This window comes from Copadichromis virginalis, linkage group LG16 (genome assembly GCF_057382275.1).
Source record: "Copadichromis virginalis isolate Kocher_CV1m ecotype Utaka linkage group LG16, C_Virginalis_male_GT1.1, whole genome shotgun sequence".
Taxonomy (NCBI): Eukaryota; Metazoa; Chordata; class Actinopteri; order Cichliformes; family Cichlidae; genus Copadichromis; species Copadichromis virginalis.
This window is the reverse complement of record NC_140633.1, coordinates 14815243-14827421: the sequence shown is the minus strand read 5'-3', so window position 1 is coordinate 14827421 and position 12179 is coordinate 14815243. Positions and strand designations below refer to the sequence as shown.

Below are 12179 nucleotides of genomic sequence, written 5' to 3'. Positions count from 1 at the left end.
TACCAGTGTATCTGGTGCCATGTACAACAGTCGCAAAATACATTTGAAAAATTAAAAAGTTATGAGTGTTAACAATGCATAGTTTGCCCACCAGAGGGCACTTTGAAACGTTCCCATTGGCAAAACACCTGTTTGGAATGCCACAAAAACAACAAACAAGCTGATCAAAGCAGAGAGAGCATAAAAGAGTAAACAAACCAGCCAGTTTATTTAGGAAATTTGAGTATGTTTTGTTGTTCTTGTCTAAGAAAAATTAATGGCTGATATACATTTTCTGGTCACCACCTTCGTGCCACCCCATTTAAAAAGGGCTGTGTTGCATTAAAGGAGATAGAATGGCACTAACGTGTTCCATTTTCTCAACATATTTTGAAATTATAAGACACAATCCTTTTGTTTAAAGTGTTAATGAAAAAAGAAGAGCCTGTCAGATTGCATATGTATCCGATTTTATTGAAGAAGAGAGATATGAATAGGTAGCCTGTTTCAAGGCACCTTAAAAATGTACAACAAAAGCTGAACCATTTATTTATTCAGAATACAAAAATACACATCTCAGTGACTCCAAATTGTAATAAATAGTTAACCATGCATTCTAACCATAAAAAGGCACAGAAAACAGTCACTTAGTAGTCATAAAAATGATCAACTACTTTACCAAAATCATCCAGATAGTAATACAGGTGACAACTGTAACATTATATTCCAAATGTGAAAACACAATACACATCATATCATTTAACCTTAGGCAATAAATATGCAAATATTGTCTATACCTACATATATCTCCTTAAAAAGTAAAACTGTGCCATTGTAAACATAATGTAAACAAATGAAACTCACTTTTCTCCCAACGCTTCGATAACCACACCAAGTGTTAAATCCATCTTTTAGAGATCCTTGCATGGGTTTCATTGGTTTTTGAAAACCAGGCAGTTTGCAGCATTATTTACAGACCACTGGAAAACACAGCAAGGGAGAAAGGTGGCAACTTCCACTGTATATGGCAAGGTCAAGCTGGAGCCTGGGGCCAAAATGCTTCAGATTAACAGAACCTGGCAGACACCCTGGACATGCAGACGCCATTAATGCAGACAGACACAGCTCATGAACTGCAACAGCATCATTCACAACTTGCGTTTGGTGACTGGCGTGATGAGAGTACATGGATGTGAGGCCAAACTTCAAGAGCGCTGCAGCAAAGAAGCAGCGTAGAGCACCCTAGCACTGTATAAAGCACATACTAACAGAAAGGCTTCTATAACAAAGGGTTCTGGTTTACAAAAGGCTAACTGTCATTAGTCTCATCTATTTAATGGATAAAAGGCATATGAGACTAAAAAGATGGGAAGGTCTGACAAATTTGTAGTTTTATGAACACTGAATGATAAAAACTCAAATTGGACTGTAACTTTATTTATGCCAATGAGCACCTGATTGTCAGCATAAGGAGCTGGAAGATAATGCAGTTTAATGGTGTAATCCAGGCCTGTAGAGGTGTGAGATGTGATAGATTGCCCCCTGGTGGAGGGAACACACAATTCCAAAGTTTCGTTCACATTCTGCTAGGGTGGCATATTAGTCTATGGGTGTGGCAAAATTTTCAATTATACTGTAAAATTAGCTGGCAATGAAAAGTATACAACTGTACAATATGCCACTGTTGTAGTACACACACTTGAATGCACACGTTACAACAGGATACATGAAGTGAACACAACAGTCATGCCTGCCTAATCTCTCCCATTCGCTGGCACAGTCCTACTTTAGTGTATCATCTTGGAAGCACAAAGGAGCAAAACTATAAACTACTGAACCCCTGGAAGAAATCTGGAGTAAAAAGCTGTCTGTCTGTCTCTGGGTCTAACTTTGAAAATCCTCAAACCTCGAGGAAGAGTACAAAAGAACGTTTACAAGGTTTTTCTGTGGTGTTTTTTTTTACCCACCGAGGAACATCATGTTTGGAAAGTTTCAGAGACAGTATCAAAACAAGAGATTAAAATATTGCACCATCATTAGAATACAACAGCATCATCATGTACAAGAGATTAGAACAAAATCAACAACAACTGGTATGGTGTAATGTACACAATCGAATGTGTGGGCTGTCGACAATGCATGCCATGTCTACAAATGCATCAGATTACACTTACAAACATTGTTTGCATACACTGGTTTACTGTATATACAGTGCATAATTATATACAAACTTAGCATCACATATAGAAATATACCCTGTAATGCCACCAGTCTTAAATGAAACTAACAATTAGAAGTAGCATTCTAGCAAAGTCTCACTTGGAATTTGAAGGAGAAAAAAACTGAAAAAGCTGCACTTGAACAATGTTAAGCAGACTGCAGATCAACTGCTCTATTCAAAACTCATATCTAACTCCTCAATAGTGTTAAATACTGTATTAAGTTGCCAAAAGGTAAAAAGTTGAGGTGAACTGTTAACTCTATGCAATGATATGAGGATTTGCACTTGCATGAAGCAAGAAGTAGAAAGTGCCTGTTTAAGAATTCCTTTAAAAAATCTCTACAACCCTATAGTATAGGTGGTTGGCGTCTGACCAACAGTTTTACTCTCTTCCTGACTAATACAGCTTTTTCCCACCTAAAATGAAATTAAGACTTAAAACCTACTGGCTTATTAAATAAAGACAAAACTGTCTGATGATTTCTTCGACATTCACTTTGGTACAGATTTTTCACATCCACAGAGAACGTGTCAACTTATTAATTTCATATAATCATAACTCATCGATAACTTGTTTAAAGATTTCTTACGATGTCTACCATTAAAGCACGTCTTACACGAAATGACTCAAAATATGGCACTTGACAGAAACCTTTTAAACATGTCATTATCATGCAAACAAAATAATTTAAAGCTAGAATAAAAAGTTGGATTTAGACCAAAAATGATGTTTTCAGTAGTAACAAATGGCATTATAATACTTAAGTTATGTAAAACTTGTTCAAGTGTCATTTTGCACACACACACACAGACACACACACCCACACACACACACGCATACACACAAAAAAAATCAAGACACTAATCATGCAATTAAACACATCTAAGGTTGAGCAAGCATAGCATGCAACAGTATCCCACTGTTTTCAAACAAAGCTTCCAGACAACCACCTGCATGGTCCAGATTATTCTGTTCTGCATGTGCAGCTCTGTAATGTGAGGCAGAGAGCCAGCAAATACATTTTTTTACACAGACTCAACTGAAGCAGAACCCCACACCTATGGAAGTCTTAGTTTTGCTACTAGTTTGTTATCACAACTCAGACAACAAGCTGTCAACAGTAAGGTTAGTTGCATACCTGATTATGTGCTATGAATGGTTATTAAATAAGAAATGGCTTTTTTGTGTGTGTGACTTCCATCAGCGTTCTCGATTGTCATTTTGGCACCAAAGAACAAACAAACACACGCACATGTATCTTGATCACGACATCACACAGACTTTCTCAGCAGAGGGATCAAATATCCATCTCTCCTTCAATACATATCTCTTCCGCCACTGCCTATGGTGCTCCCAAACACTTCCACTAAGTCAGGAGGAATGCACGTTTCCCCTTTCTGGTAGCGTTTGCTCCTGGGTTAGAGGTCAATCATGGAGGCTTTGGCCAGGTCTTTAGTTCCCTGGAGAATTCTCTTCATATGACCCACTTTCGATATCCCCAGATCCTGAGGGCCAACAAAGACAGGAATTAAAAACACGCTGAGAGAGGTCTGTTTCACACCATCATAAATAAATGTCGAGTGGGTGATATAAACAGTCTGGTATGAACAGCACTAGAAATCAAACGTTTAAAGGCTACACACCAGGTTGCTTCATAATCTATAGTGGGAGAAATCAGTATTAATAGTGTCAAAACTATAAAATATTAATAATTAAAACATTTCATAGTGATCTAACAAATATATCTTAGGAATATTTAGGCAAATCATGTCCACAGAAATATATCTTTAATCAAATTTTCTTTAGAAGCTACTAAAAGCTATAAGGTGGGCTGCCATTCATGTCACATTTGAGATAAATTATGATATATATAGTTATCATTTGCAGAAAAATGTAAACTGAATATAAATTTCCACTGACATCATGAGCAATGTGTTAATGAATAGATACTAATGTACCAAACTAAGACTGTGAAAATGGTTCGATGGTTAACTTGCCATATTTTTTGCTCTGGTTTTGGTCAGCACCTTCTGTGAAAATGATCTATTGCTTTGGCAGCTAAAAGCCATAGACTGTATAATACAGACTTAAATCCCTCTTGTTGAAGGGAGAGGAAAACTGATTTTAGAAAAGTCTCTGAGAAAATGAGCTCTCAATTGCCAGTATCTATCACTAAGCACAACAGCTTCAATACATCATATGGCATTAATATTGTCTGTAATGATACGATATAGAGTAACCAAATAAAAAAAAGGTGGATAGCTTTTAATAAAGAAGTTGCCTCCAGTGTCTTCAGATTTTCATAAAGATCCAACCCTCAGATGTTCAGTTCATGTTTGACTGTTCAAATTCCCCGGTAAGTATGTTCATTTAAAGCCTGAAGTCAACTAGTGAAAACCTAAAATCCAAATAAATATCATAATCACATTAGTTTCAGTATGCTCCCAAAGCTAGCTTACTAGCACTAGTACTATTGTTAGCTTATTAGCTACAAAATTAGCTACAAATATGTTATGAGTAATTTTAAAAGACCTGGAAAAAAACCCAAGGCTTCAAATTAGTAAACCAAAATGTAACCTTGTCTTTTCTGATCTTATTAGATGCAACTTTGTGCATTGGACACAAGCATCGGCAATTTGTTATGTTTTCTAACCATAACAAACCATAACAACTCCTCCAGCTCAAACGGGAGGCAGAATGGGAGGGGGGACAGCTGTCTAGGGTCTGTCCCTAGGGCCTCTTCCCAGAAAAGCCTTGTCACTACCCAGAGCACATGGCCATAGGGGAAACTGGGGAAGACAATCAACAAGCAAACTGACAGTTTTGCTTATACGCTCAGCTCTCTCTTCACCACAACAAACTGGTACAGCGTTGCATTACTGCAGACGTGGCACCAATACATCTATCAGTCTCCAGCTCCACTCTCCCCTCACTTGTGAACAAGAACCTGAGATGCTTAAACTGTGGGGCGGTGACTCCTCCCTGACCCAGAGTCGGCACTCCATCCTCTTCCATGGCCTCAGACTTGGAGGCTCAAACAACTAGCAAATATGTAATGGTAAATGGCCTGTATTTATATAGCGCTTTACTAGTCCCTAAGGATCCCAAAGCGCTTTACATATCCAGTCATCCACCCATTCACGCACACATTCACACACTGGTGATGGCAAGCTACATTGTAGCCACAGCCACCCTGGGGCACACTGACAGAGGCGAGGCTGCCGGACACTGGCGCCACCGGGCCCTCTGACCACCACCAGTAGGCAACGGGTGAAGTGTCTTGCCCAAGGACACAACGACCAAGACTGTCCAAGCCGGGGCTCGAACCGGCAACCTTCCGATTACAAGGCGAACTCCCAACTCTTGAGCCACGATGTATTTAAGACAAAGGAATCAGAGTCGGTTGGCCTTTAAATGACTCAAAACAATCAATGTATATCAATAAACAATATATATCAGTCAGTGAATCTGTACTTTTATCCATTCAAATATAAACTACCAAGCAACATAGACAGCTAGCCACAGTATGACTGAGTGATAAATTGTAAGACAATGAAATGAGGGGCACAGATATAGAACGAACACAAGTATATTGCCATACAAATGTGAACCTGGATATCTTGTGTGTGTTTGCATAAACAATGGTATTCAATTTTCTTGTACTGATATTTTTAACAAATCAAACAGGTAGATTGATTTTACTTGGCAATACCAGCTTATGACAGATATATTATCAGTGCAAATATCAGCCAATTATTATAGGATATCTAAAGATACATAGTTGTTGCTTACCAGTGTTTCAGCTTAACATGTGTAAAGAGATGGTCGAGAAATCAAAGGAAAATAACCTTAAACCTTGACCTGATATGGTGTGGGGGGTATTTTGATGCTATTGGTTTATGTCCACCTCTCTGTGTAGAGAAAAGAGTCACTGAAAGGTCAAATCAAAGTTATTCTGAGTGATAACGTTTACCCTATGATGAAACATTTGTATTTTTATGGGAGTGGTCTCTAGGATAAAAACACCCTCATCATCAGTTTTCATCTGAGCACAAAAAACCCCACGAAGCATTAACTGTGCAACTGAGAAGATTGAGGGAAAAAAAGTCCATACTTGATTTAAATGTGGTTCATAATAACTTCAAGTTTGTCTTCTTGTGCACCTGTGCTTGGCTTCCAGTGTCCTTCTATTTTAAGATCGTTACCTGGAGGTTCAGTGGATATTACACAACCCAGATCAACATTATTATTATTATTACGAGTTGCCTTATACACTTCACTACAGTGTATTATGAAAATAGCATCAAAAACCACAGTCATGTTCTAACTTACGTTACACAGTAAAGAATGTGCTTTTGACTTTTTTTGACAGATTGTTTTAAAGTAGAATGCTCTAGTCCTCATGTTCTGATATACACGTTGACAGTATAATCTGAAACTGCAAGCTGTTTTGTTTGACAAGTGTTTATATGCATACGACTGAAGACAGTAGAGACTGCACAAGCTTTCGAACAGTTCCTAGAAAGGCTATGTTTCTGCTCCCTTTGTTCGCTCCACGTTCATGTTGCAACACAGTTTTTTCAAGACTGCCACTATATGCATTCGTTTTTTTCTCACTTTTGCCCTAAGCCTAACTCAGTTTGGTCTATCCACACCGAGCCCCTCCTTGACCTGAAGGCTTCCCCCCCTTTTCAGCAGGTATACAGTGTTAGTGGGTTACAGCAAGTCTTTTTCAACAAGCCACGATCAGACGGTAAAAGCCAAGCAGAGCGATGCAGCGCAGCACGAGAGGTGGCAAAAACAGGGAGACATCTAACAGAGCGAAAGAAACGCAGCACACCAAGAGGGTACAGAGAGAAAGAGTTGATTTTGGATTGGAGGAGGGGGTTCACACAGATTCACTGAGATGTGACAACAAGTGGGTACCAGTGTGTGTGTGTGTGTGTGCGTGTGTATATGTGTGTGTGAGTGAGAGAGTACCTTCAGGTCCCTCCTCTCCAGGTGCAGCAGCTCTGAGCCTCGGATGTCGTGTCGGATGAAGGTGTCTCTGTACTCCCCCAGACTCAGCTGTTCCAGCCAGATGCCCACCTCCTCTGTGCCCCATCTTTCCACTGTACACGCACACACACATGTGTGCACACGCACACACACGCACAAAAATGCACACACAGAGCAGAGCAGAGAGAGGCTCAGAGTGCCTCACAGGTATGCAAACGCACTGCCACATTCCACAAACTGTCACACTCTCACTTCTTTTAACCACATATACTCTGTGAATGTGTCTTCAAACACACACACACAACCTCACCAATGGACACAGATTGTGGTAAATCATTGAAGAGAGAGATGGAGGGGAGGAAGGGAAGAGAGAGAAGAAGGGAGGAGAAAGAACAATGACGGCAGCTGGTAGATGAGGAAGGAGTGGGACAGAGGCCAAAGGTTGGTCAGAACAAGGCAGTGACCAATGGCGTTCACGGCAGGCTGGGAGCATGCACATCATTGACCAATATCAGCGCACACAGAGAAAAGTAGGAGGTAAAGGGAGGCGGAAGCCTGTGCAATCTGCAGGAAATACAGCTCAACTACCCAGGAAAATGCCCCAGATAGAAGGAAGGGCTTCTCAGTATACTTATTTGTACACAGCAACATTGTAATCTCACTGTCTCCTCATCTACAAATCCTATATTGCCTTTTCTACTCAGTTTTTCTTTTTTGTGTTCATATGAACTCTTCCATCTCTGCACATGTGTCCTTGGTGCACAGACTTGTTCTTCTCCCGACTTTGTACCTTCTGAAAACATACTGACAGCTGGATAAGAGCATGAAAAGAGGGGAGTATGCAAGTTGATGGTCAGGGTGTGGGATGTTAACACCTCAAACACATTCAAACACATTCTTTGTGTTTCTACTAGGGGACGACAATGGAGTACAACATTTATGCATGGGCTTCAAAAACAACAGGAGTGAGGGGCAAGATAACCATCATGAAAGGTAACCGTGATGACTCTGGGCAGAAACAAGCTGTTCTTGTGTGTGTGATGGAGCAGTGGTCAGCTTTACATTACTGAAGAATAAAGTATGGTACCACTTCCCGCTAAACATCTTGCTTGCCATTAGCAAGTGAATAGCAAGTGAAATAACATCTGTACCCTTTCAATTCAACTAACTTCAAGTTATGATTAACAAATCAAAAATTACTATGATTTTATTGTTATCATCCTTTTTAATAAGAGGTGGAAACAATTATACAGTGTAAATACAAATAAGGCAGCTGGTAAGTAAGTCCCTCCCAAGGCAGATGGGAGGGACTTACTGATTCCTTATCCTGAGTTTTTCCAGTTTGCTCAGTACTGAGGAAAAGTGGACACAGCCCTACCTGATTGAGGGCTTGTCTTCTTGGTGGCCTTCTCCTTCTTGAACTTGGGCACTATGCGAAACATGCTGCTGCGACTGTTCCTCTTGCCGTAACCCAGAGAGTGATCCTGGTACATAAGCACAGTCAACCTATAGCCTTTTATTTAGCTACTCGACTCTCCTGTTACCTGAAGCCATGCTACACTGAAGACATACAGGACAGCTGCAAGACAGCTGTGTGAACACTTTGGATTTAGCTGGTCAGTAACTGATCAGTCAGTCATCTAAGCCACAAGTATTAATATGTATGCACACTATGCTTAAACCGATAACAAACTATTATTATCTTTCAGTCCTGGTGGGAAAGTTACTTAGTGACAGCCTCCAATTAGCTTTTGTTGTTCTGAGTTTTTGTTTTCCAAATATTTTTCCCTGTCAGAATACTAGGGATGGACAAGAACAGCACAATGATTTGTGTGTTAAATTTGAAGCTCATATTTGTACTTTCAGTGACAATGTGACCATATTTGAAGGCACTGTTATTGCAGATAACTCCATAGTGTTCACTTTTAGCTTTGAGTTGCAGGAGTACACAATGTACCTAATGTCTTCTATTTTACAAAGATACCACACACAATGGAGCATGTGCATGCAAACGCATATTTACTGAGGCTGCTTACCTCCTCATCATTGGGCTGCAGGATGTGGTAAAGCCAGGGGATTTCTCCCAGTTTCCCAAGTTCCAGCTCCACGCTCTGCAGAGCGCTGGACAGCTGCTCCTCCTCTGGTGGGTCCAGTTGCTGTAAGGATGACAGAGAACAAGGTGAATTTAACACACCATAATGCAACCTTAACATCAGGACCCCAAGTTATAATAAAACCACAGACTGTAAATACAAGATGGATGTAGCAGCAAATGGCAAAATCCTGTTATGAAGTCTCAGAGTAAGCATTCTTGCATTCCCCCTATGCCAGATGAGCGAGAGATGGATCTAGGTATATATTTTACACAGCACCCTAAGAGGACCAGTGACTAATTCATCACAAAACAGGTCTGCCTTAAAGCATAGCCCACTTGACTTTCTTGGCTGCAGTGGACACCATGACTTACAAAAACAACATCATGTTGTATTCAGCAAGACCAGAAACTGGTGACTTAAACTATAAACTGATCAGGAAAGTATTTACGAAGGGCACAGAGCAAGTGAGCCAGGGGCTGTTTTCCATAACAAGACTTCTGTCTGTGATCCCCTCCACCAAGATTCTTTCACCATTAGAAATAATCTAGTTTTAAAGTACACTGCCTTCAAGTCTTTGTTTCATAAACATATAAAAAGAAAGTAGGATTGAAACAATCTATTTCAGCCATGATAACTCACCAGAGAGACTCGGCCCAACAGAAGAGACTCGGTCTCATTGTGGAGTGCCTTCATAGTGCTGGCCACCTCAATGGCTGTGTTCCGAGTAAGGCTCTGTAAAAAGAATTCAATGTTACACACCATGAAAAACAGAAGCAGAGTGCACATATTTCACACAGTTCTAGATGCTATTTTAGTAGCTTAGCCTCTCTTCAGGGGTTTAATATAATATAAAGTAAGTGCTTATAATCAGAATCAGAACAAGTTAAACAACCCTTAAAACATCAATTAACAATGGAGGAAATTCACACATTGCCACATATAGTAATTACTTAAAGGGCACTTTTATTATTATATTAATGGCCAATGAAGAAATAAACTTAGCTTAACTTTTAGCAGCAGTTCAACTAAAACTGTGGATGCCGTAAACTGGACTCAAGTACTCAAGTACTTGACTTTGTCATTTTGAAATATGGCAGAAAATACCACATTTTAAAAGATTTGTCTGAAACACAGTGCCTAGCTTTTAAAGATTCAAATATCTCAAGCGCAAGAAATTGCACCTGGAACAGTGCTCATTAGTCTCCTTAAAACAATAAGTGGTACATCTTAAATGTAAGCTTTGACTTCAGTGACCTCTAATGGCAAGAAAAAGTCATTTTTATTTTACAAGAATTAATTATTTTAAACGGCAGTTTTAAGGATGGAACAGTGAGTTGTAAAAGACTTTCTCAAGACAATGTCAATGTCTCAAAAATCAGGCTAAACCCAGCTCACCTCGGGGAACTTCGGGTGTGTTTTGTTGATGGCGTGTGATGCAGCATTAACAGCGTGAGCCAGTTCCTGCTCTAAGAGCCCGTTCGTCTTTGCAGCCTCACATATCCTGTGATTAGACAGAGCGCAGTCAGTGAGCTTAGCTCAAGGTAACAAAGTCTGGGAAGCCTGTCCACACGGCGACTGATACCTGATATTCACATCAATTCAAGTTTACCTTGTAATGAGCTCTTCTGCAGCCCGGGCACACATCTGCACCAGGCCTGCCTCCTCCTCTGTGGCTAGATCCACAGACTGCTGAGGGTAGAGGTGAGGTCGCAAAGGAGGCTTATCATACTTGAGCTTGTCCTCCCATGACTTCAGTGTGTTCTCAAAAGCCTGCGGGGTAATTTTGAAGAAAACACAGATAAGTATATACATATATATATATATCAGGGGTAGGCAACCTTTCTGATGGCGAGTGCCATTTAAAATTTCCTCAGAAGTCAGTGTGTCATATGATTGCATTAGCAATAAATTTAATAACGCTCTATATGAACAGTTACACAATATATAGAACCACTTTATAGAATCATATTTGTTTGCAGATGTTGGCAACTATCAGCGAATAGTTATCAGCTATTTTGAAACAAAAAAAGACACTTTTTATCCATAACAGCAGATGGACTGTACAACAGAAAATACAAATGCTATTTATGGTCTCCTCACAACAATGATAAGGAAAAATAAACTAACCCAATATGGCATGTCTGTTAATACAGAGACACACATGTTAATGTGATCTCTGGTCTCCCACTCAGAGACACAGGTCTCCGAGTGTCCAGCATTCAGACGGCTGCCTGAGGACACTCATGTGAGAGAAAATCTGCTCACACAGATATGTAGAGCCAAATACTGTCAATAAGGCCTCTGCAATGTTCTGAAGACAGTTAAACTTGTCAGGTAGTGATGTCCAGCAGGTGAAAATGCACAGCTGTGGATTCCAGCTGCTTCGATGTTGCATTAACTGGCATTAACTCAGCCAGTTAATGCGAGACAAATCTAGCTGCTCATTAAAGCTTTCTGGTTTGATCAGAAAATAAAACATTGGTCCATACACCTGAAAGGCCCAAAAGTGCATTGTGTCTCGAGTCTACGGATGTATCCATGTATCTCCGTGGTGCTGATGCTGTGCTGAGCGGACAGCTCCTGAAGCTTTTGAAGTGTCGGAATGTGGAAAGCTAACAACGTCCCTCTCACCAGTAGGCTAAGTTATTTTTAGCCAATTAATTCAATTCAATTCAATTTTATTTATATAGCGCCAAATCACAACAAAAGTCGCCTCAAGGCGCTTCATAGATACAGAGAAAACCCCCCGATGAGCAGCACTTTGGTGACAGTGGGAAGGAAAAACCCTCTTCTAACAGGAAGAATCCTCCGGCAGAACCAGGCTGCGAGCTGATTTACGATGTGCACCGCTGCTGCGGCCATTTATTTTTTGATGCACCTTCTC

At 40.2% G+C, this 12179-nt stretch overlaps 1 protein-coding gene across 11 annotated transcripts in view; it reads right to left on the bottom strand.

Moving 5' to 3' along the window:
• Nucleotides 1-432: 432 nt before the first annotated feature.
• The window catches only part of dgkh (diacylglycerol kinase, eta), an 81135-nt gene continuing 69388 nt past the window's right edge, over nucleotides 433-12179 (bottom strand). For 6 of the 11 annotated variants that reach the window (XM_085435502.1, XM_085435505.1, XM_085435504.1 and 3 more), the window contains 7 exons: nucleotides 10905-11065; nucleotides 10691-10796; nucleotides 9935-10027; nucleotides 9236-9355; nucleotides 8578-8683; nucleotides 7182-7312; nucleotides 433-3706 (listed from right to left, as the gene is read on the bottom strand). In XM_085435502.1, coding sequence (XP_085291628.1) covers nucleotides 3620-3706; nucleotides 7182-7312; nucleotides 8578-8683; nucleotides 9236-9355; nucleotides 9935-10027; nucleotides 10691-10796; nucleotides 10905-11065 — 804 coding nt within the window. In that variant the 3' untranslated portion in view covers nucleotides 433-3619. Of the gene's footprint in view, nucleotides 3707-7181; nucleotides 7313-8577; nucleotides 8706-9235; nucleotides 9356-9934; nucleotides 10028-10690; nucleotides 10797-10904; nucleotides 11066-12179 lie in introns of those variants that run through there. The other 5 variants (XM_085435506.1, XM_085435511.1, XM_085435503.1 and 2 more) reach the window with 4 other exon arrangements.